The following is a 24,197-nucleotide window of genomic DNA, read 5'->3' as shown; positions in this document are numbered from 1 at the left end:
CCACTGGTGCCCGCGTGCCCTGTCACTTCACCGCGCGGTCGTGTAGCTGCCAGCATGGGTCCACACTCATCTTCACACTGATGCCTCCCGGGTGCCTTGGCCTGGCTCTCAGAGCCCACTTAAGACCAGGACCCTCTTGGAGCCACCACTGGTGCACGAGAGTCACAGCCAGCCCAGGACCTGGCACAATGACTAAGCCTCCCACAGCTGTTGCTGGCATGAGGCACGTGGGAAGGGAGGTGTGTTTGTGGCCACTGGCCCCACTCGTAGATGTAGATACCCCTCTCGCACCTTCTGCTGCTCACACCCATGGCGACCGCCCCAGCCCACCCGTAACCCCACCCTGTCCAACCCCACCGCCTTACCACCAACAACGGCAGGAGCCCCAGCACAAGCCCAGGAGCATCACTGCAGCCGCCAGGAGCACCAGCCACAGCCCTTCAGGAGGGAGGAAGGCAGGCATTGGGAGGCCCCAGGTGGGTCCTGGTGGACGCGGTGCTGCTGGAGAGTCCAGGCAGTGGTGGGGGCATCTGAGAAGGAAGAAGCTGGTGGTGAACAGCTTGGAGTGGGCAAGGTTGCTACTACGGCCAAAAGGTTTGTCCTGGGGGACAGTGGAGGTGGCCTGACTGCTTGGGCTAGAGCTGCAGGGTCCCAGGGGGCTGGTGTCACAGCGCTAAGGCTGGCAGAGCAAGCATGAGCTAAAATGGTAGTAGGGTTGCGCCAGGGAGATCAGTAGGTGGCAGGGGGAGAGGAAGAAGAAAGGCTTCCTTGACCGGGAATTGACCCTGGGCCGCGGCGAATCCTAACCACTGTACCACCACGGAGCATCAGGGGTTTGCCCCTGGCCTGCTCCTGCTGAACCCAGCACCTCCACGCCACCCGCTCTGTGCCACCTTGGCACCCACACCTGGCCCAGATGAAGCAGGACAAAGGCTAACAGAGTGTTGCCAAAGAACCCACTGGTCATAGCAAACACCCTCTTCCAACAACACAAGAGAAGATTCTACACATGGACATCACCAGATGGTCAATACCGAAATCAGACTGGTTATATTCTTTGCAGCCAAAGATGGAGAAGTTCTATACAGTCAGCAAAAACAAGACTGGGAGCTGACTGTGGCTCAGGTCATGAACTCCTTATTGCAAAATTCAGACTTAAATTGAAGAAAGTAGGGAAAACCACTAGACCATTCAGGTGTGACCTAAATCAAATCCCTTATGACTGTACAGTGAAAGTGACAAATAGATCTGATGGACAGGGTGCCCAAAGAACTCTGGGCAGAGGTTCATGACAATGTACAGGGGACAGGGATCAAGACCATCCCCAAGAAAAAGAAATGCAAAAAGGCAAAATGTTTGCCTGAGGAGACCTTACAAATAGCTGAGAAAAGAAGAGACACCAAAGGCAAAGAAGAAAAGGAAAGATATACCTATTTGAATGCAGAGTTCCAAAGAATAGCAAGGAGAGATAAGAAAGCCTTCCTCAGTGATCAATGCTAAGAAATAGAGGAAAACAATAGAATGGGAAAGACTAGAGATCTCTTCAAGAAAATGAGAGGTACCAAGGGAACATGTCATGCAACGATGGCCTCAATAAAGGACAGAAATGGTATGGACCTAACAGAAGCAGTTGATGTTAAGAAGAGGTGGCAAGAATACACAGAAGAACTATACAAAAAAGATCTTCATGACCCAGATAACCATGATGGTGTGATCACTCACCTAGAGCCAGATACCCTGGAATGCAAAGTCAAGTGGGCCTTAAGCATCACTATGAACAAAGCTAGTGGAAGTTATGGAATTCCAGTTGAGCTGTTTCAAATCCTAAAAGATGATGCTGTGAAAGTGCTGCACTCAGTATGCCAGCAAATTTGGAAAACTCAGCAGTGGCCACAGGACTGGCAAAGGTCCGTTTTCATTCCAATCCCAGAGAAAGGCAATGCCAAAGAATGTTCAAACTACTGAACAATTGCCCTCATCTCACATGCTAGCAAAGTAATGCTCAAAATTCTCCAAGCCAGGCTTCAACAGTAATGTGAACCAAGAACTTCCAGATGTTCAAGCTGGATTTATGAAAGGCAGAGCAACCAGAGATCAAATTGCTGATATCCTTTGACAGTCATAGAAAAAGCAAGAGAATTCCAGAAAAACATCTATTTCTGCTTTATTGACTACGCCAAAGCTTTTGACTGGGTGGATCACAACAAAGTGTAGAAAATTCTTGAAGAGATGGGAATACCAGACAACCTGACCTGCCTCTTGAGAAACCTGTATGCAGGTCAGGAAGCAACAGTTAGAACTGGACATGGAACAACAGACTGGTTCCAAATTGGGAAAGGAGTACGTCAAGGCTGTATATTGTCCCCCTGCTTACTTAACTTATATGCACAGTACACCATGAGAAATGCTGGACTGGATGAAGCACAAACTGTAATCAAGATTGCCAGGAAAAATATCAATAACCTCAGATACACAGATGACACCACCCTTATGGCAGAAAGTGAAGAGGAACTAAAGAGCCTCTTGATGAAAGTGATAGAGGAGAGTGAAAAAGCTGGCTTAAAACTCAACATTCAGAAAACTAAGATTATGGTATCTGGTCTCATCACTTCATGGCAAATAGATGGGGAAACAATGGAAATAGTGACAGACTTTATTTTGGGGGGCTCCAAAATCACTTCAGATGGTGACTGCAGCCATGAAATTAAAAGACACTTGTTCCTTGGAAGAAAAGCAGTGACCAACCTAGACAGAATATTAAAAAGCAGAGACATTACTTTGTCAACAAAGGTCCGTCTAGTCAAGGCTATGGTTTTTCCAGTAGCCTTGTATGGATGTGAAAGTTGGACTATAAAGAAAGCTGAGCGCTGAAGAATTAATGCTTTTTGAATTATGGTGTTGGAGAAGACTCTTGAGAGTCCCTTGGACTGCAAGGAGATCCAACCAGTCCATCCTAAAGGAAATCAGTGCTGAATGTTCATTGGAAGGGCTGATGCTAAAGCTGAAACTCCAATAATTTGACCACCTGATGCAACCCTTGATGCTGGGAAAGATTGAAAGCAGGAGAAGAAGGGGATGATAGAGGATGAGATGGTTGGATAGCATCACTGACTCGATGGACATGAGTTTGAGCAAGCTCCAGGACTTGGTGATGGACAGGGAAGCCTGATGTGCTGCAGTTCATGGAGCTGCAAAGAGTTGGACACAACTGAGCAACTGAAATGACTGATACACTTTGCTTCTCCAACAAGAATATGGGCTTCTTGAAGAATAGGAACTACATGGTTTATTTCATCTGTATCCTGTCACCACAGTGTTTCTCTAACACAGGAAGGGGAACTTTGTAAAGCATGAGTTTTGAGGTCAAGTGTGTTTTAAGAGAAGAGAATAATGTTCCCCTTTAGGAGCTTTGCGATGCATGTTGGCCTTAAAGCTTCTGAGCAGTCTTTACTTCTGAGTAAAGAAACCTGGTTAAGTCTTGTCACTCTTGCATTTGTCCTTCATGTTTGACCTCAGAACTCCCCCTTCCACTGAGAATATTCTGCACACTTGTGTTGCATTCTTGTGCTTTGCAATAACTTGAGCTGGGCTTATTAAAGTTACTCAATAAGTGATTGTAAATAGTCTGGTGAAGCAGCCACCCTTTCTTTTTTATTCTATACATTTATTTAATGAATCCCATTTTGTAGACAATATTAAGATAAATGTGAACTCATTTCAGTCAAAACACATTCTAACTGAATGGAGTCGTGACATTCTACTGTATTTAATTTTTTGGATTTCATCTCAGTAGTCCGCAAGCTGATGGGCGATGCTGCTTCTTGCTTTCCCTAACAGCCCTGTGCTAACTGTCAGACCAGAAGAAACCCCTCTCAGGAGGTTAATAAAGGAACAGCTGAATTTTACAGAGATAGGGTTGGGTCAGGTGTGGAGTTTCTAAGATGCGTAGAAGAAGAAGTGGGACTTCTGCAGTCAGTTGAAGTTTTATTTTCCAAACTCAACACCCACATTTTTCTTCCCCTATTTGCAAAGAAGGACAGGGAAGTTACTGTTGATACATGGGGCTGCAGGATCTGAATCTGGCTACTCTGAGTCCATTTTAGTTAGCTTTCACTCTAAGGGGCTTCCCAGGTGGCACCAGTGGTAAAGAACCTGCCTGCCAATGCAGGAGACATAAGAAACATGGGTTTGATCCCTGAGTTGGGAAGATCTCCTGGAGAAGGAAATAGCAACCCACTCCAGTATTCTTGCTTGTGCAACCCTGTGGACTGTAGTCTGCCAGGTTCCTCTGTCCATGGAGTTGCACAGAGTTGGACGTGACTGAAGTGACTTAGCACACTGGTTTCTAAGGAAGTAGATTCCATGCAAGAGAGGCATCACAGGCAGGCTCTATAATTGTGATGAAGTGGCTGCCTTTATATTCTTTAAAACTAATACCTTTTAAAAATGTTTTATTTACTTATATTTGTTTTTGACTGTGCTGGCTCTTTGTTGCTGCACACGGGCTTTCTCTGCTTGCGGTGAGCAGGGGCTGCCCTGTTGTGGTATGCTGGCTTCCCACTGCAGTGGCTTCTCTTGTTGCGGAGCGCAGGCTCTAGGCACGCAGGGTTTGGTAGTTGCAGCAAGTGGGCTTAGCTGCCCCATGGCATGTGGGATCTTCCTAGAACAGGGATTGAACCCATGTCCCCTGCATTGGCAAGTAACCACAGGACCACAAGGGAAGTCCCCAAACTAATATCTTATGTTTGAATAACCACTTACAGTTTGCAAAGCATCTTGGCAGAAATGTCAGTGAATCCTTATAGCTACCTTCTAGAGGACATGGTATAGTCACTGATCCATTTTATAGATGAGTAAGTTACAGACGTCATTTCTTCAAAGCCACGCTATCATGATCTTGATCCTGTAGAGACTGGCTTATATCCATGTTCTTGCTGGGTCAAGAAAAAACAACAGCTGGCCTCAGTCCTCATCATCTGATAGAGAAAAGGTGTGTTATTAATGGGAAATGCCAGCTGGGATCCCTTCAGACTGTGTCCATTGAGTGGCTGTTGTCTCAGGAATATTTTAAGAGATCTTCTGTCTTCGTCTGAGGCCCATCCAGGTCTGGTGTTCTGATTGGCCTTATACTGGCCTTGAGGACCTGTATGGCTTAAGGATCCACTTCCAGCTTTATTCTTTTTCCTTCTGTTCTTCTAGACTTCAGATTCCCTTCTCCTTCTTAGCTCTTCTGTTAGTGTAAATTAGCCTTCTTTCAGGACCAGACAAGGTTTAGACCCGGATGTGAGTGGAGGAGTCAGGACTGAAACTCAGACCTTGTGGTTCCAGGACTTCCTTTTTTACCCAGTTTCATGCAGTGGCCTGTTGGCTGCCTTGCAACAGCCCAGCCAGAGCCTGCAGGCAGCCCAGATCAAAACAAGAAATTAAGTAAGGCGCAGAACAGCTTGGGTTCCATTCAGACCCCTGCATACGAGGATGGAAAGGGAGGAAGTGGCTTTCTTTCAAGGGCTTTGATAAGGGAGTCAATCTATCAGTGAAAAGAGGCTTTTGAGGGGACTAAGCCAGTCTGGACTTCCATGGTGGCTCAGACAGTAAAGCGTCTGCCTACAATGCGGGAGACCCGGTTTCAATCCCTGGGTTGGGAAGATCCCCTGGAGAAGGAAATGGCAGTCCACTCCAGTACTTTTGCCTGGAAAATCCCATGGACGGAGGAGCCTGGTAGGCTACAGTCCATGGGGTCACAGAGAGTAGAACAGGACTGAGCAACTTCACTTTCGCTTTCAAGTCAGTCTGAGACAAGTAAACAAAGAGCTTTGAGTCCGGTGTTTCTCTGTTTGCTTCTGCCCCCTAGGGGAGAATATGCTCCATGATTGGAGAGTGACGCCTGAAAGGGAGAGTTTGGAATAAAGCAGAGGGGATGGCCCTGGGGTTCCCGCCCAGGTTCTCTCATGGTACAGCCCCACCTGAACCCAAACTGCGCCCTGAAGCCTTGTCTACACCCTCAGGATCCTTGCCTGCACCCTCGGAATCCTTGCCCACACCCTCAGAATCTTTGCCTATTCCCTCGGAAACCTTGCCTACACCCTCAGGATCCTTGCTTGCACTCTCAGAATCCTCGCCCACACCCTCAGAATCCTTGCCTACACCCTCAGAACCCTTGCCTGCACCCTCAGAATCCTTGCCTGCACCCTCGGAATCCTTGCCTACACCCTCACCCTCGGAATCCTTGCCTACATCCTCAGAATCCTTCCCTACACCCTCAGAACCCTTGCCTACACCCTCGGAATCCTTGCCTGCACCCTCACCCTCGGAATCCTTCCGTACACCCTCAGAACCCTTGCCTACACCCTCGGAATCCTTGCCTGCACCCTCACCCTCGGAATCCTTGCCTAGCGGGAGGTGCTGCTGCACCTTGTCTGCCATTCCGAGACCCTGTGTAGACAAGTGAGGTTGCTTGTCATAGGATTTTAGAGAGATTGACACCTTCTTTATACCTGTTCACTATGGCATTTTATATATATATATATATATATATATATACATATATATATACATATATATATATACTATATACATACTATATACATATAATTCATTGTTTTTTTTGCCCTCGCCTCCTGGTCAGGCAGAAGGACAATAGTGAATAGCTTAACCACATTCTTAGGTGATGGTTATCATTGCTCCCTTTTGCTGACTTACCTGGTGAATTGAAAAGTGAAGTGAAAGTGAAGTCACTCAGTTGTGTCCGACTGTTTGTGACCCCATGGACAGTAGCCCGCCAGGCTCCTCTCTCCATGGAATTCTCCAGGCAAGAATACTGGAGTGGGTTGCCATTCTCTTCTCCAGGGGATCCTCCTGACCCAGGGATTGAACTCAAGTCTTCCGTGTTGCAGGCAGATACTTTACCGTCTAAGCCATCAGGGAGGCCCAGAATATAAGGTGGGAGGAAGTTTCAGAGGGAGGAGACATGTGTATACCTATGGCTGATTCATTTTGATGTGTGGCGGAAACCAACACAATATTGTAAAGTAATTATCCTCCAATTAAATAAATTTTTTAAAAAAGGAGAAAAAAGTGTAGTGGGTAGAGGTGAGGGAACTCATGACCTGGGTCAACCTTTCTGTGGCCGTTGGATCTAGATTTAGATCTGCACTCTGCAAATGCACCCATTCCTATGAACTTGTGGGTTATTTTAAGAAGGAGCCCCTTGAACAAAAGTTTTGGTTGAAAAGAAAAAGTGTTTTTCACTCTCATTTAGATGAGAGGTGGGCTCAGTCCATGCCTGAGACCAGATGTGGTGGTGGCCTCAGTCAGGGAAAGAGATGTAACGGGACAGACCATGACTGTGAACCTGGGACATAAGTCTCATAAGTCATGTTTCAGGCTGATTCTATCCTCCTGCCCCATTCTCAGGACCTTTACTGCTACTGCTGCTAAGTCACTTCAGTCGTGGCCAACTCTGTGCGACCCCATAGACGGCAGCCCACCAGGCTCCGCCGTCCCTGGGATTCTCCAGGCAAGAACACTGGAGTGGGTTGCCATTTCCTTCTCCAGTGCATGAAAGTGAAAAGTGAAAGTGAAGCCACTCAGTCGTGTCCGACTCTTAGCGACCCCATGGACTGCAGCCCACCAGGCTCCTCCGTCCATGGGATTTTCCAGGCGAGAGTACTGGAGTGGGGTGCCACTGCCTTCTCTGCTCAGGACCTTTAAAGCCTCAGAAAAGAAAATGTTGGTTGTTCGGTCATGTCCAACTCTTTGCAACTCCATGGACTGTAGCCCTCCAGGCTCCTTGGCCCCTGAAATTCTGCAGGCAAGAATACTGGAGTGGCTAGCCATTTGCTTCTCCAGGAGATCTTCCCGACCCAGGGATAGAACCTTCACTGCAGACAGATTGTTTACCGTCTGAGCCACCAGGTTAAAGCCTCAAACTATGACAAAAAAGCAGAAAAAGACAAGTAATGGAGATGAGACCATGTTGAGGATTGTGACCCAGTGTCTCTTGAGCTTTCCTTACTCCTATGTTGTTTTTCCTGTTTGTTTTTTCCAGACAGTCTTCGGGACACCTTCACTTCCCTGGGCTATGAAGTCAAGCGTTTCTTATATCTCACTATGCAAGATATAACCGACATTCTGTGCCAAGTTGCCCAGATGCCCCAGCACCACAACTCCGACAGCTTCGTGTGTATCCTGGTGAGCCGAGGGGGCTCCCAGAGCGTGTTTGGCGTGGATCAGACTCACTCTGGAGTCCCTTTGGATCATATCAGAAGGATGTTCATGGCAGACATGTGCCCCTCTCTCTCAGGGAAGCCAAAGCTCTTTTTTATTCAGAGCTATGTGAAATCAGAGGGCCAGCTGGAGGACAGCAGCTTCCTGGAGGTGGACGGGCCATCAGTGAAAAGTGCAGAATCCAAGGCCGGGAAGCCTGGGGCCTACCGAGATTTGATTCACCGAGAAGCTGACTTCTTCTGGAGTCTGTGCAAAGCAGATGTGTCCCTGCTGGAGGGGCCCTCCAGCTCACCCTCACTGTACCTGCAGTGCCTCTCCCAGAAACTGTGGCAAGAAAGGTGAGCCACCCAAGCTGTGGTGGATACTGGCCCCAGTTGTTTATTTTCTGTGGCCAAGACGGAAGGGCCTTCCCAAGTGGTGCTAGTGGTAAAAATCCCACCTGCCAACACAGGAGACATAAGAGATGCGGGTTCAACCCCTGGGTTGGGAAGATCCCCTGGAGGAGGGCATGGCAATCCACTCCAGTGTTCTTGCCTGGAGAATCCCATGGACAGAGGAGCCTGGAGGGCTACAGTCTTTAGGGTCGCAAAGAGATGGACACGACTAAAGCGACTTAGCATACGCACATGCACCAAGATGGAAGTGCCACTGTTTGATGCCCTTCTCTTCAGGGGGATTTTTTCATTCCTTGATGGGGTTGCCTTAAGAGTCTGAGATAGATTCTGCACAGTTTATGAATGCTTTGTGCCTTAGAAGGAATTTAGTAGAGCTTGTGGTTTGGATATTTTTCATCAAAATTAAGAAATGTTTGTTTTTTCTTATTATAAAAGCAATGCATGCTCCTTACTGAAAAAACAACAATGACAACAAAACCATGAGATTTAGATGCTGAAAGCAGAACATAGCAAGCAGTTTTAATCCAACTTACCAGAACCAACCTGTTTAACCAATTCTCAATGTATTGCCTTCCAGATCTTTTTTGAATCCCATACAATTATACATAAACATGTTTTTTAAGCCAAAGTGAAATCATAATTTACTGTTACTTTATAACATGCTTTTAGCTTGTGTAACAGCTTATTTTTACATGCCAGGAATCACATTTCTATAGCATTTTACTATCTGCTGAGTAGTCCCTAATATGGATATAGCATAATTTCCTTAGCCAGTCTTTAGTTGTTGGGCAACATTTTGCATTGGGCAATGTTTTTACGTTTCTTCAGGTCAGTATTTGTGCTTATTCATAATTGTTTTATTGAAGGGAAAATTCCCAGAAGTGGAATTACTGTGTCAAATAACCAGCATTAAAAATATGTTTATTTATTTGCAACCTCACTGGGTCTTCCTGGCTGCTCTCAGGCTTTTCTTTAGCGGCAGAGAGTGGTGGCTGCTCTTCCTTGCAGTCTGTGGACTTCTCGTTGCAGTGACTTCTCTTGTTGCAGAGCACAGGCTGTAGAGTGTGGGCTCAGTAATTGTGGCACACAGACCTAGTTACCCTGTGGCGTGTGAAATCTTCCAAGAACAGGGATCAAACGCTTGTTCCCGGCCTTGGCAGGCAGCCTCTTAACCATTGGACCACCAGGGAATTCCCATAAGCATGTTAAAAACCTTTGATACATCTTATCAGATTGTCTTCTAGGACAGTTAGACCAGCTTTTCAAAAATATTTTGGCCATGCCATGTGGCTTGAGGGACTTTAGTTTCTCAATTAGGGATTGAACCCAGAACCCTGGTAGCGAGAGCATTGAGTCCTAACCACTGGACCACCAGGGAATCCCCATAGGCCTACTTTTATGAGACTGTCTACACCCCTGAGTTCTCACTAATGGTGTGTGCTCTTTTATTTCCCCACGTCTTGACAATTTGATGGGTAAAAAATGGTACCAGAGTGTACATACAGGTTTGCAAGTCTTTGTTACTTGGACATTTTTGATGTTTATTGGCAAGAATACTTTTCTAAGGGAACCATTAGTGATCTGGTGTTCCTTTAGGTGGAAGCAAGCCTCACTGTGCCTCAAATGTAAGATTAGTAGTCCCTTTTCAGTTCCCCACTAATTACAATTTAGAGTATCTCCAAGTCACTTGTGAAAGGCATCTTTTGTCACTTGGGGGACCCCAGGAATAAATCTCAGGGTCTGGGACACCTAGCCTCCTCGGAGATGGCTCAACAGTGAGGGGAGGGCTACAGCAGGGATGACTCAGCCTTCCAAGGTGGAAAGCCATGGGCCAGCCACATCGTTGGCCTGGCCTTTTACATTCATTATGCATTTGCACAGAGTTGCCCCTTGGGGGAGTGGACTGTGGTCATCGCACCAGACTGCAGCAAACCTGTTCAGATCATGTGCTAAGCAGCTTGTAGACTATTTAGAAAGGCACAGTTTTACAGCACTTTCATATCTGTGAGTTGATTTCATTCTGATGATAATCTCTCTCCTCATTGATAATCGCATGGGATTAATTTTTGCCTTTTCCGTTCCCAGCAGGAAGCACTCGCTCCTGGAGCTCCACACCGAACTCAACAGCCTGGTGTATGATTGGAACATCAAAGTGTCTGCTAAGGAGCGGTACTACGTCTGGCTGCAGCACACTTTGAGAAAGAAGCTCTTCCTCTCTCACAAATAAAAAGTCAAAGTCACAGCGTGTAAGAACCTGCTTCCTGTTGTGTCTCCATATGTCAGAAAGCACAGAGAGAACAGGCTGTCTTATGTCTCTTCTTATAAGGGCACTGATTTTGTTCATAAGGACTGCACCACCATGACCTAATCCCCTCCCGAAGGCTACCTAATACTATCATATTGGAGGGTGGACACAGACATTCAATTAAAAATTGTGGCTTTCAGATCTGAGGTTGCCTGTCTGTCTAGGATTCACATAGCTTTCTACATCTAATTAGGTATAGTATACCTTTCCTTGGGCTTCCCCGGTGGCTCAGTGGTAGAGAATTCACCTGCAATGCAAGAGTGAGTCACAGGAGAGCAGGTTCAATCCCTGGGTCAAGAAGATCCCCTTTGAGGACTCATGGCAGCCCACTCCAGTATTCATGCATAGAGAATCCCATGGACAGAGGCCACAGTCCATGGGGTCCCAAGAGTTGGACACAACTTAACTAAACCACCACCATCCAAAAACAGTAGAGCATTTTTTGCAAATGTTCATGAAACATTCACCACAACAGACTATATTCTGGGCCATAAAATAATATATTTAAGAGGATTGAAACCACACAAAATTATATTCTCAGACTATAGAGAAATTAGCCTAAAAATAGCATCTGAAAAATCTACAAATGTTTGGAAATCAGACGGCACACTTATAAATACCCTCTGTTCAAAAAAGTCTAGGGAAATTGGAAAATATCTTTAATTGAATAAAATGAAAATACAAATAGCAAAATTTGTGGCATACAACTAGTAAGATCGATCTCTAGTTCAGCAGGCCTGGAAAGAATCAGACACAACTGAGCCACGGAGCACGCATGCAGTAGCTAGAATGATAAAGGAAAAGACAGACACAAATGAGGAGTGTTAGTAAGAAGAGATGAAGGCAATGGCAACCCACTCCAGTACTCTTGCCTGGAGAATCCCAGGGACAGAGGAGCCTGTTGGGCTGCCGTCTATGGGGTCGCACAGAGTCGGACACAACCGACGTGACTTAGCAGCAGCAGCAGCAGTAAGAAGAGACGCTACTGCAGATCCCATAGGGACATTAAAACAGCAATAATATTTATTGGCAGCTTTATGCTGATAAAAACTTTTATGAAATTGACTATGTCCTTGAGAGACAAACTGCCAAAGCTCACTCAAGGTGCAAAGAATCACATGGACAGAGGAGCCTGGCAGGCTGCATGGGATCTCAAAGAGTTGGACGTGACTGAAGTGACTTGGTACATACACATACCTTTCCTCCTTGGATTGGAGAGCATGGCCTGGAAGAGTATTATTGCTTAAAATTATCCTTAAAGTGGGACCTCCCCGGCGGTTCAGAGGTTAAGACTCTGCACTTCCACTGCAGGGGACTTGAGTCTGATCCTTCGTTGGGAAACTGATCCCACGTAGCACTTGGAGGAAAAAAAAAATACAAAGCAAAAAACAAAACAGCAATAAAAAAGCAGTTATTTATTAAATTATATTAAATTGTATTATGTTGTCTGTTTACTTTTGTTAACACCATTTGTCAGCCCACAGATTTCAGGGAGAAGAGTGTTAAGGGTTTGCTTGTGTGTTTTGCTCACTGGCAAGGGTTATAGGGTGGAGCAGAGGGACTTTGATTCCAAGAGCAGGCCTCCAAGATGGGAGGAATAAGGACTTGCCATCCCTTGCCTACTTCACAGAATTGTTCCCAGGATGAAATGAGAGAGCCTTTATGATCATACCCAATGACTGCACTGGTGATGCCATGCGCACATAGCTTTTATTATTAATAGCACACTGTGGAGGAGTTATTTTGAAAACGTTGAATCAAAGCTTGAAAACTGGTAAGGATTTTGGCAGGTTGAGATGGAGAAGAGAATACATTGCAGAAGAAACAGATCAAATGAAGGAGCAGGGGAAATGCAAGGCATGTTTTAAAAACCGTGAGTGTAACTTTTAGCTGGAGTGTAGAGAATGTGAGTGATGGTGACAAGCTAGGAGGTGCCTGGCATGTGATTGGCCTGTGAAGAGCTGAAAAGATCCCCATCTCTGTCTTTTAGTCAGTTCTCATGTAAGTTATTTTTCCTCACTTAATAGTGGAGTCTGAACTACTTTGACACTTGTGTATATAAGCATTTGATTATTAAATGCCTTATTTCATTGAGTATAGTTTTTAAATGAAGTTTTTTAGGCATTCTAAAAGAGAGCTATATTAGGTATCAATACAATGGATACTCATGTACCCACAACCCAGCTTAAATGAAATGTTCTAAAATCTTCAGAGAAGACTCTGAAGATATTGCTTAAGTAATAGGCCTAAGTATAAAAGAGATAAATGTATTAAAATACTTCAAACTTTATAGTAACCCCCCAACTGAAAATTCATCCAATGTTCAGCAATAGGAGTATGATTATGCTGAGAAGCCCAGTGGTTGGAATTCTATATAACTGTTAAAACTATATATACAAATAATAAAGGTTTACAGAAGTTGTTCTTAGCTCATCACATGAATTGTCTCATTCAATCCTCAGAACAGCTCTACAAGGTAGGTATTTTTGTCCCCTTTATTATTTATTCCCACTTCATAGATGAGAAGGGTGAGCACAGTGATGTTAAGTAGATTATCCGTGGTCACCCCGGCTGAGGATAAAAACTCAAGCCATAATCAGAGCATTCAAAAAATGTATTTATTTATGTATTTGGCTGTGCCAGATCTTAGTTGAAGCACATGGAATCCTCAATCTTCACTGTGGCATGTAGGATCTTAGTTGCAGCATGCGGGAATTTTTAGTTGTGACATGTGGGATCTAGCTCCCTGACCAGGGATTGAATCTGGGCCCCTTGCATTAGGAGTGTGGAGTCCTAGCCACTGGACCAGCAGGGAAATCCCAACAGAGCCTTTATTTTTATAGTAAGTATATTTAAAGCAAAAACAAAGAAATGTCTCGGGAAAACAAAAGCCCAGAAATAAATATTCCGAAAGTGGTATACTGATGACAGGACTGTAGCTGATATTTTTTCTGTTTTCCAAATCCTTATCTTTATATATTTGAGAATACTGCTTTCTAAAGTAGAGACTAGGTAATTCTTTCAACTTTTGACTCATTGGTTCTTCAGTTGTTGTAAAGAAACAACTCTTCTCTACTTCTGTCTTCACTTCTGTCTGGTCTTTAGTCCTTTTCAGGAGCAGGATCCCTGTTCTCGGGGCTGCTGGTCCAGGCCACGGGCTAGGAGGACTGACTTACCACCTCAGTTCCATCCCAGCCCCCAGCCCCTTCCATCCTGTTCAACGAATGAGCCATGGTTGGTGTCACTTGACACCTTCTTCTGTCTGCAGTGTTTGAAATGGGGATCTCTTCGCTAAGATTCTAGGAGCAAGTTTGCAGGATTGAGGTCAGCCTTGTCGGTTTGTGTAGCAGACCCTGCTTACTGTCCCAAATACCATTCTCTTTATCCCTAGTAATAGAAGTCTTAATTTGATACTGAGCACAAAGCCTCACAGAATATAGCCTAGTTGTCCAGCTTGTGCTAGTAGTAAAGAGTTCAGTTCAGTCGCTTAGTTGTGTCCGACTCTGTGATCCTGTGAACCATAGCACGCCAGGCCTTCCTGTCCATCACCAACTCCCAGAGTTTACCCAAACTCATGTCCATTGAGTCGGTGATGCCATCTAACCATCTCATCCTCTGTCGTCCCCTTCTCCCACCTTCAATCTTTGCCAACATCAGGGTCTTTTCAATGAGCCAGCTCTTCGCATCAGGTGACCAAAATATTGGAGTTTCAGCTTCAGCATCAGTCCTTCCAATGAACACCCAGGACTGACTGGATCTCCTTGCAGTCCAAGGGACTCTCAAGAGTCTTCTCCAACACCACAGTTCAAAAGCATCAATTCTTCGGCGCTCAGCTTTCTTTATAGTCCAACTCTCACATCCATACATGACTACTGGAAAAACCATAACTTTGACTAGATGGACCTTTGTTGACGAAGTAATGTCTCTGCTTTTAAATATGCTGTCTAGGTTGGTCATAACTTTCCTTCCAAGGAGTAAGCTTCTTTTAATTTCATGGCTGCAATCACCATCTGAAGTGATTTTGGAGCCCCCCAAAATAAAGTCTAACACTGTTTCCACTGTTTCCCCATCTATTTGCCATGAAGTGATGGAAACAGATGCCATGATCTTAGTTTTCTGAATGTTGAGCTTTAAGCCAACTTTTTCACTCTCACTTTCATCAAGAGGGTCTTTAGTTCCTCTTCACTTTCTGCCATAAGGGTGGTGTCATCTGCATATCTGAGGTTATTGATATTTCTCCCAGCAATCTTGATTCCAGTTTGTGCTTCTTCCAGCCCAGCGTTTCTCATGATGTACTCTGCATATAAGTTAAATAAGCAGGGTGACAATATACAGCCTTGATGTTCTCCTTTTCCTATTTGGAACCAGTCTGTTGTTCCATGTCCAGTTCTAACTGTTGCTTCCTGACCTGCATACAGGTTTCTCAAGAGGCAGGTCAGGTGGTCTGGTATTCCCATCTCTTTCAGAATTTTCCTTAGTTTATTGTGATCCACATAGTCAAAGGCCTTGGCATAGTCAATAAAGTAGAAATAGATGTTTTTCTGGAACTCTCTTGCTTTTTCAAGGATCCAGCGAATGTTGGCAATTTGATCTCTGGTTCCTCTGCCTTTTCTAAAACCACCTTGAACATCTGGAAGTTCACAGTTCACATATTGCTGAAGCCTAACCCTCCTACAAATGCTGTAGACCTGAGTTCAATCCCTGGGTCTGGAAGATCCCCTGGAGGCAGGTATAGTGACCCACTCCAGTATTCTTGCCTGGAGCGTCCCCATGGACAGAAGAGCCTGGTGGACTACAGTCCATAGGGTCACAAATAGTAGGACATGACTGAAGTGACTTAGCACACATTCACACAATCTGGCTTATAGCTTGTTATTTGATGAAAATGTTTATGTCTGTTTTAAGTTTAAAATAAAAATTTGCTTAAATCATTTTAATTTTCTAATTATTGTTTTAAAATGTGTGTATGTATGTATGGTTAAAAATGTAATGTTAAAACCTGAGCTGATCAGCCTGATATTCTGTGATGACTTCAAGGGGTGGGATGGTGGGAGGAGATGGAAGCTTAAGAGGGAGGAGTTATATATATACACTATAACTGATTCATGTTGTATCGCAGAAGTCAACATAACATTGTAAAGCAATTATCCTCTAACTGAAAATAAATAAAAATAAAATTTAAAAACCTGAGCTGACCTAAGTTTTTGATATGTCTGGTGGTGTCATTGATTTTCTTTTATATTTTTGTGGTTTCTGTTGGAGAGATGGAGATGCTTTGCTAAGACATTAGTAGGACTTGGACACTGTCCTCATAAGAGAGGTAATCCACAAGGAAGAGTTCTAACTGAATCATTAAGATAGACCAGCTTTTGGACCTGGTTTACAGTGGGTAAGAGTTTGACAAATACATACACAGAACTGGGTATAAAGAAGAAATAGTAAATCTGCACATATGTTTAGGATTACCAAAGATAATGACTCCAAAGGACCCACTGTTTGTAAATTCACAATTTCTTGTTTCCCAGCCAGACCCTTTCTTGTCTACAGCAGCCCCAGAGGTGGAAATGTAGGACTCAATCAAGGCCATTAAATGAAATGTCTGATTTTTCAAGAATTTATTCTCTCCTCTATTTCAAGAAACACTCTAAGCATCTTCTTGTGCCATACCAAAGCTTCCAGACCCATGCATTCAATTTTTTCCACTTTGGCTCTATCAAACACTTGATAAGCAAACATTCAAGAAACACAAATTCTCTTCAGTAAATCCCTCTGCAATATCAGCTGGTATACACCAAGGACCACGGATTAATTGAACTCCCCACTAGATACGTGGAGGGTCACCGGAAAAGTAGATTACAAGTGAACAAATACTTGTGTGTACATGCTTCTAGCAGTAAATTCACAGCAGTTGGAAGCAACTGGAATGTACTTCAGCAGATGAATGGATTAAGCAAACGTGGTATATCCATAAAATAGCTATTTATCCATAAGAAAAAATTAAGTGCTGATCAATGCTACAACATAGATGGACCTTGAAAACATTATGCTAAGTAAAAGAAGTCACACACAAAAGGTCACATATTGTGTGATAGCATTTACGTGAAATACCCAGAAGAGGTAAATCCATAGAGAAAAATAGCAGATTAGCAGTTGCCAGAGACTGGGGTAAAGGGGGCATTGGGGGAAGATTGCTTAAGCAGGGTCAAGGTCTCCTTTGAAGTTCTTAAAATGATTTGGAATTGATAGAGGTAATGGTCGCATTAACACTGTAAATGTACTAAATGTCACTGAATTGTACACTTTAAAATAGTACATTGTATGCAAATTTCACCTCAAATTTTTTTAAAAAGGGGAAAAAGAGAAGATTAAGATAATTTATTTGTTGTTCCACGAACCTTTCTCCCCAACTTTTTTTCCTTTTTAAGACACCCTGTTTTTTAGAATAATTTTAGGATTACAGAAAATTTTTACAGAAAGTACAAAGTTTCCATATACTCTCCCACTCCCCCCAGTTCTCCTCTATTTACACCTTGCATTTTTGTGGTACAGCTGTTACAATTGAGGAACAATATTGATACATTTGTATTAAACTCAAGTCTACTAGCATTTACATTAGGGTTCATTCAGTGTTGTACAGCTCCTGGTTTTGACAAATACATAGTATCAGGTATGTACCATTAATGTATCTTACAGAGCAGTTTCACTGCCCTAAAATACTTTGTGCTCCACTTACTCATCCTTCTCTCCCCCTAAGCCCTTGACTACCACTGATCTTTTCACTTTCTTTATAATTTTGCCATTTCTAGAATGCCATACAGTATAATAGCCTTTTCAGACTGACTTCTTTCACTCAATAAAATGTGTTTAAAATTCCTCCATGTCTTTTTATAACATGATCGGTTCAGTTCAGTCGCTCAGGCATGTCCGACTCTTTGTGACCCCATGAATTGCAGCACGCCAGGCCTCCCTGTCCATCACAAACTGCCCGAGTTTACTCAAACTCACGCCCATCGAGTCGGTGATGCCATCCAGCCATCTCATCCTCTGTCGTCCCCTTCTCCTCCTGCCCCCAATCCCTCCCAGCATCAGGGTCTTTTCCAATGAGTCAACTCTTTGCATGAGGTGGCCAAAGTATTGGAGTTTCAGCTTCAGCATCAGTCCTTCCAATGAACACCCAGGACTTACCTCCTTCAGAATGGACTGGTTGGATCTCTTTGCAGTCCAAGGGACTCTCAAGAGTCTTCTCCAACACCACAGTGCAAAAGCATCAATTTTTCGGCACTCAGCTTTCTTCACAGTCCAACTCTCACATCCATACATGATTACTGGAAAAACCATAGCCTTGACCAGACGGACCTTTGTTGGCAAAGTAATGTCTCTGCTTTAATATGCTATCTAGGTTGGTCATAACTTTCCTTCCAAGAAGTAAGCGTCTTTTAATGTCATGGCTGCAGTCACCATCTGCAGTGATTTTGGAGCCTGAAAAAATAAAGTCTGACACTGTTTCCACTGTCTCCCCATCTATTTCCCATGAGGTGATGGGACCAGATGCCATGATCTTAGTTTTCTGAATGTTGAGCTTTAAGCCAACTTTTTCACTCTCCTCTTTCACTTTCATCAAGAGGCTCTTTAGTTCATCTTCACTTTCTGCCATAAGGGTGGTGTCATCTGCATATCTGAGGTTATTGATATTTTTCCTGGCAATCTTGATTCCAGTTTGTGCTTCTTCCAGTCCAGCGTTTCTCATGATGTACTCTGCATGTAAGTTAAATAAGCAGGGTGACAATATACAGGCTTGATGTACTCCTTTTCCTATTTGGAACCAGTCTGTTGTTTCATGTCCAGTTCTAACTGTTGCTTCCTGACCTGCATACAGGTTTCTCAAGAGGCAGGTCAGGTCAGTTCTTTTTATTTCTGGATAATACTTCATTGTTTAGATACACCAGAGATTGTTGGTTCACTTATGGAAGGGTATCTTGGTTGCTTCTAAGTTTTGGCATCATGAATAAAGCTGTTAGAATCATTCGTGTGCTGACTTTTGTGTGAATGTAGGTGCTCAACTTACTTGAGTGAATATGTAGGAGAGAAATTGCTGTATTGTTTAGTAACCCTATGTTTAACTTCTGAAAAAATGGAAAGACTGTATTCCTAAGTGGCTGTACTATTTGGCAGAGTTCTTTTGCTCCACATCCTTGCCAGCATTTGGTGGTGTTAGTGGCTTGCATTTCAGCTATTTTAGTAGATCTGTAGTGATATTATGTGTGTATATATATATTTTTTAATTGAAGTATAGTTGATTTACACGTTATATTCATATTGTTCTTTTAATTTGCAATTATTTAACGACAAGATGATGAGTACTTTTTTATCCTTATTTGACATTTGTATATCTTCTTCCAACCAGGAATTGAAACTGGGCACTTGGCCCAGTGAAAGTGTGGGGTCCTAACTACTAGATTAACAGGAAATTCCCCATAGATCTTCTTTGTTGAGATATATATTAAAATCTTTTGCCCATTATTTTTATTTTTAATTGGAAGATAATTGCTTTGTGGTGTTGTGTTGATTTCTGCCATATGACAATGTGAATCAGTCATAAGTATACATATAACCCCTCCTTCTTGAGTCTCCCTCACACCCTCCCATCCCACCCCTCCAGGTGGTCATAGAACACCAGGCTGAGCTCCCTGCGTTATACAGTAACTTCCCACTTGCTAGCTATTTCACACATGGTAATACATATATGTATGTATATAACATATATGCATATAATATGGATTCTTTACAGTCTGAGCCACCAGGGAAGCCTATATATGTGTGTGTATATATATATTCACTCACCTCATCCCACCCTTTCCTTCCCCTCTCAGGTCCACAAGTCTGTTCTCTATGTCTGTCTCCATTGCTGCCCTGCAAATAGGTTCATCAGTACCATCTTTCTAGGTTTCATATATATGTGTTAGCATATGATATTTGTTTTTCTGTTTCTGACTTATTTCGCTCTGTATAACAGCCTCTAAGTTCATTCACCTCAGTTCAACTGACTCATACTTGTTCCTTTTAATGGCTGAGTAATATTCCATTGTATAAATGTACTACAGCTTTATCTATCTGTTGATGAATGTCTAGGTTGATTCCATGTCCAAGCTATTGCAAATAGTGCTGCAATAAACACTGGGGTACATGTGTCTTTTAGAATTATGGTTTTCTCAGAGTATATGCCAAGTAGTGAGATTGCTGGGTCATATGGTAGTTTTATTCCTAGTTTTTAAAGGAATCTCCACACTGTTCTCCATAGTAGCCGTATCAATTTACATTCCCACCAAAAGTGCAAGAATTGTCCCTTTTCTCCATGTCCTCTCCAGCATTTATTGCTTGTAGATTTTTGGTGATGGCCATTCTGATGTGTGAGGTGATACCTCATTGTAGTTTTGATTTGCATTTCTTTAATAAGGAGCCATTTGAGCCTCTTTTCATTTGTTGGCCATCAGTAAGTCTTCTTTGGAGAAATGTCTGTTTAGGTCTTCTGCCTATTTTTTAATTAGGTTGTTTGTATTTCTAATATTGAATTCTTTCTATATTTTGGAGATTAATCCTTTGTCAGTTGCTTCATTTGCAATTATTTTCTCCTATTCTGAGTGCTGTCTTCTCATTGTTTATTGCTTCCTTTGCTGCGAAAAAGCTCTTAAGTTTAATCAGCTCCCACTCCTTTGTTTTTGTTTCTATTTCTAGTACCCTAGGAGGGGAGCCAAAGAGGATCCTGCTGCAATTTATGTTAAAAAGCATTCTGCCTATGTTCTCTTCTAAGCATTTTATAGTTTCTGGCCTTACATTTAGGTCTTTAATCCATTTTGAGTTTATTTTTGTATATGGTGCTAGGAATATGCATCAGTTCAGTTCAGTTCATTTCAGTCAGTTGTGTCTGACTCCTTGTGACTCATGAACTGCAGCACTCCAGGCCTCCCTGTCCATCACCAACTCCTGGAGTTCACCCAAACCCATGTCCATTGAGTCAGTCATGCCATCCAACCATCTCATCCTCTGTCATACCCTTCTCCTCCTGCCCTCAATCTTTCGCAGCATCAGGGTCTTTTCAAATGAGTCAGCTCTTCGCATCAGGTGGCCAAAGTATTGGAGTTTCAGCTTCAACATCAATCCTTCAAATGAACACCCAGGACTGATCTCCTTTAGGATGGACTGGTTGGATCTCCTTGCAGTCCAAGGGACTCTCAAGAGTCTTCTCCAACACCACAGTTCAAAAGCATCAATTCTTCGGAGCTCAGCTTTCTTTATAGTCCAACTGTCACATCCATACATGACTACTGGAAAAACCATAGCCTTGACTAGACGGACCTTTGTTGACAAAGTAATGTCTCTGCTTTTTCATATGCTCTCTAGGTTGATCATAACTTTCCTTCCAAGGAGTAAGCATCTTTTAATTTCATGGCTGCAATCACCATCTGCAGTGATTTTGGAGCCCAGAAAAATAAAGTCCAGTTTTCCCAGCACCACTTATTGAAGAGGCTGTCTTTTCTCCATTATGTATTTTTGTCTCCTTTGTCAAAGATTAAGTGCCCATAGGTGCATGGGTTTATCTCTGGGCTTTCTGTCTTGTTCCATTCATCGATATTTCTGTTTCTGTGCTAGTACCATACTGTCTTGGTTACTGTAGCGTTGTAGTATAGCCTGAAGTCAGGAAGGTTGATTCCTCCAGCTCCATTGTTTCTCAAGATTGCTTTAGCTATTGGGGGTCTTTTGTGTTTCCATAGAAACTGTAAAATTTTTTATTCTAGTTCTGTGAAATATGCCACTGGTAATTTGACAGAGATTGAACTGAATCTGTAGATTGCTTTAGGTAGTATAGTCATTTTCACAATATTGATTCTTCCAATCCAAGGACATGATACATCACGCCATCTGTTTGTGTCATTTTTTATTTCTTTCATCAGTGTCTTATGGTTTACTGCATACAGTTCTTTTATTTCATCAGGTAGGTTTATTCCTAGGTATTTTATTCTTTCTGTTGCAGTGGTGAATGGGATTATTTCCTTAATTTTTCTTTCTGAATTTTCATTGTTAGTGTATAGGAATGCGAGGAGCTTCTGTGCATTAATTTTGTATTCTGGGAATTCACTAAATTCATCTGCAAACACTGAGAGTTTTACTTCTTCTTTTCTAATCTGCATTTTTTTTTCTTCTTCTCTGATTACCATGGCTAGAACTAGTGGCAAGAGTGGGCACCCTAGTCTTCTTCCTGATTTTAGAGGAAATACTTTAAGTTTTTTACCATTGAGGATAATGTTTGCTGTGGGTTTGGCTCACATGGCCTTTTTTATGTTGAGGTCAGTTCCTTCTATACCCATTTTCTTGAGAGTTTTTAATCATAAATGGGTGTTGAAATTTGTCAAAAGATTTTTCTGCATCTATTGAGATTATCATATGGTTTTTATCTTTCAGTTTGTTAATATGGTTGTCACATTGATTGATTTGCATATATTGAAGAATTCTTGCATTCCTGGGATAAACCCCACTTGATCATGGTGTATGATTCTCTTAATGTGTTGCTGGAGTCTGTTTGCTAGTATTTTGTTGAGGATTTTTTGCATCTATGTTCATCAGTGACATTGGTCTCTAAATTTCTTTTTTGTGTGTGATGTCTTTGTCTGGCTTTTGTATCAGGGTGATGGTGGCCTTGTAGAATGAGTTTGGGAGTGTTCCTCTCTCTACAATGTTTTTGGAAGAGTTTGAGAAGGATAGGTGTCAGTTATTCTCTAAACATATGATAGAATTCACTTGTGAAGCCATCTGTCCCTGGGCTCTTGTTTGTTGGAAGATTTTTTTAATCACAGTTTCAATTTCAGTGCTTGTGATTGGTCTATTCATAATTTCTATTTCTTCTTGGCTCAGTCTTGGAAGGTTTTACTTTCCTAATAATTTGTTCATTTCTTCCAAAGTGTCTATTTTACTGGCATATACTGCAAGGAGCTCCAACCAGTCCATCCTAAAGGAAATCAGTCCTGAGTGTTCATTGGAAGGATTGATGTTGAAGCTGAAACTCCAATATTTTGGCCACCTGAGGCAAAGAACTGACTTACTGGAAAAGACCCTGATGCTGGGAAAGGTTGAAGGTGGGAGGAGAAGGGGACGACAGAAGATGAGATAATTGGATGGCATCACTGACTCAATAGACATGAGTCTGAGTAAACTCCGGGAGTTGGTGATGGACAGGGCGTGCTGCAGTTCATGGGGTCGCAAAGAGTCAGACACGACTGAGTGACTGAACTGAACTGAACTGATTTGCTCATAGTAGTCTCTCATGATCCTTTGTTTTGATTGATTTGAGCCTTCTCCCTTTCTTTCTTGATAAGTGTGGCTAATGGTTTGTTAATTAATCTTCTCAAAGAACCAGCTTTTAGTTTTTGATCTTTGCTATTGTTTGCTTCTTTTCTTTTTTTATTTATTTCTGCTCTGATCTTTTATGATTTCCTTTCTTCTACTAACTAGGTGGGAGGTTCTTTTGCTGTTGTTCTTTCTTTAGGTATAAGGTTAAGTTGTTTATTTAATGTTTTTCTCATTTCTTGAAGTAGGATTGTATTGCCATAACTGTCCCTCTCAAAACTGCTTTTGCTGCATTCCATAGACTTTGGGTCATAGTGTTTCCATTGTCATTTGTTTCAAGGCATTTTTTTTTTTAACTTCCTCTTTGATTTCTTCAGTGACTTTGGTTATTTAGAAGCATATGGCTTAACATTCGTATTTTTGTAATTTTTGCAGTTTGGTTTCCTGTAATCAATATCTAATTTCATAGCATTGTGGTCAGAAAAGATGCTTGATATGATTTCAGTTTTTTTTAATGTACCAAGGCTTGATTTGTGACCCAAGATGTGATCTACCCTGGAGAATGTTCCATGTGTATTTGAGGAAAAGTGTATTCTGCTGCCTTTGGATAGAATTTCCTGTGGCTATCAATTAGGTTCATATGTGTTATTTAATGTGTCATTTAAGGTTTGTGTTTCCTTATTAATTTTCTGTCTGGATGATCTGTCCATTAGAATAAATGTGGTCTTAAATTCTACTATTATTGTGTTACTATCACTTTCCCCTTCTATAGTTGTGCGTTTGCCTTTAGTATTGAGATGTTTCTATGTTGGGTGCATACATATTTATAATTGTTAAATCTTTTTGGATTGATCCTTTGATCCTTATGGAGAGTCCTTCCTTATCTTTTGCAACAGCTATTTTAAAGTCTATTTTGCCTGATATAAGTATTG

The 24,197-nt window shown here is 42.6% G+C and overlaps 1 protein-coding gene across 7 annotated transcripts in view; it reads left to right on the top strand.

Annotated features, from left to right (window-relative positions):
• CFLAR (CASP8 and FADD like apoptosis regulator) overlaps window positions 1-10,874 on the top strand; it is a 50,364-nt gene extending 39,490 nt beyond the window's left edge. For 6 of the 7 annotated variants that reach the window (XM_065930835.1, XM_065930839.1, XM_065930833.1 and 3 more), the window contains 2 exons: window positions 8,048-8,564; window positions 10,707-10,874. In XM_065930835.1, the coding sequence (XP_065786907.1) occupies window positions 8,048-8,564; window positions 10,707-10,848 (659 nt within the window). In that variant the 3' untranslated portion in view covers window positions 10,849-10,874. The remainder of the gene's footprint in view (window positions 1-8,047; window positions 8,565-10,706) is intronic. The other variant, XM_065930838.1, reaches the window with a different exon arrangement.
• Window positions 10,875-24,197: the final 13,323 nt, after the last annotated feature.

This window comes from Muntiacus reevesi, chromosome 3 (genome assembly GCF_963930625.1).
Source record: "Muntiacus reevesi chromosome 3, mMunRee1.1, whole genome shotgun sequence".
In the NCBI taxonomy this organism is placed as follows: Eukaryota; Metazoa; Chordata; class Mammalia; order Artiodactyla; family Cervidae; genus Muntiacus; species Muntiacus reevesi.
The sequence above is the reverse complement of the archived record's forward strand: the minus strand, read 5'-3'. Positions and strand labels throughout refer to the sequence as shown.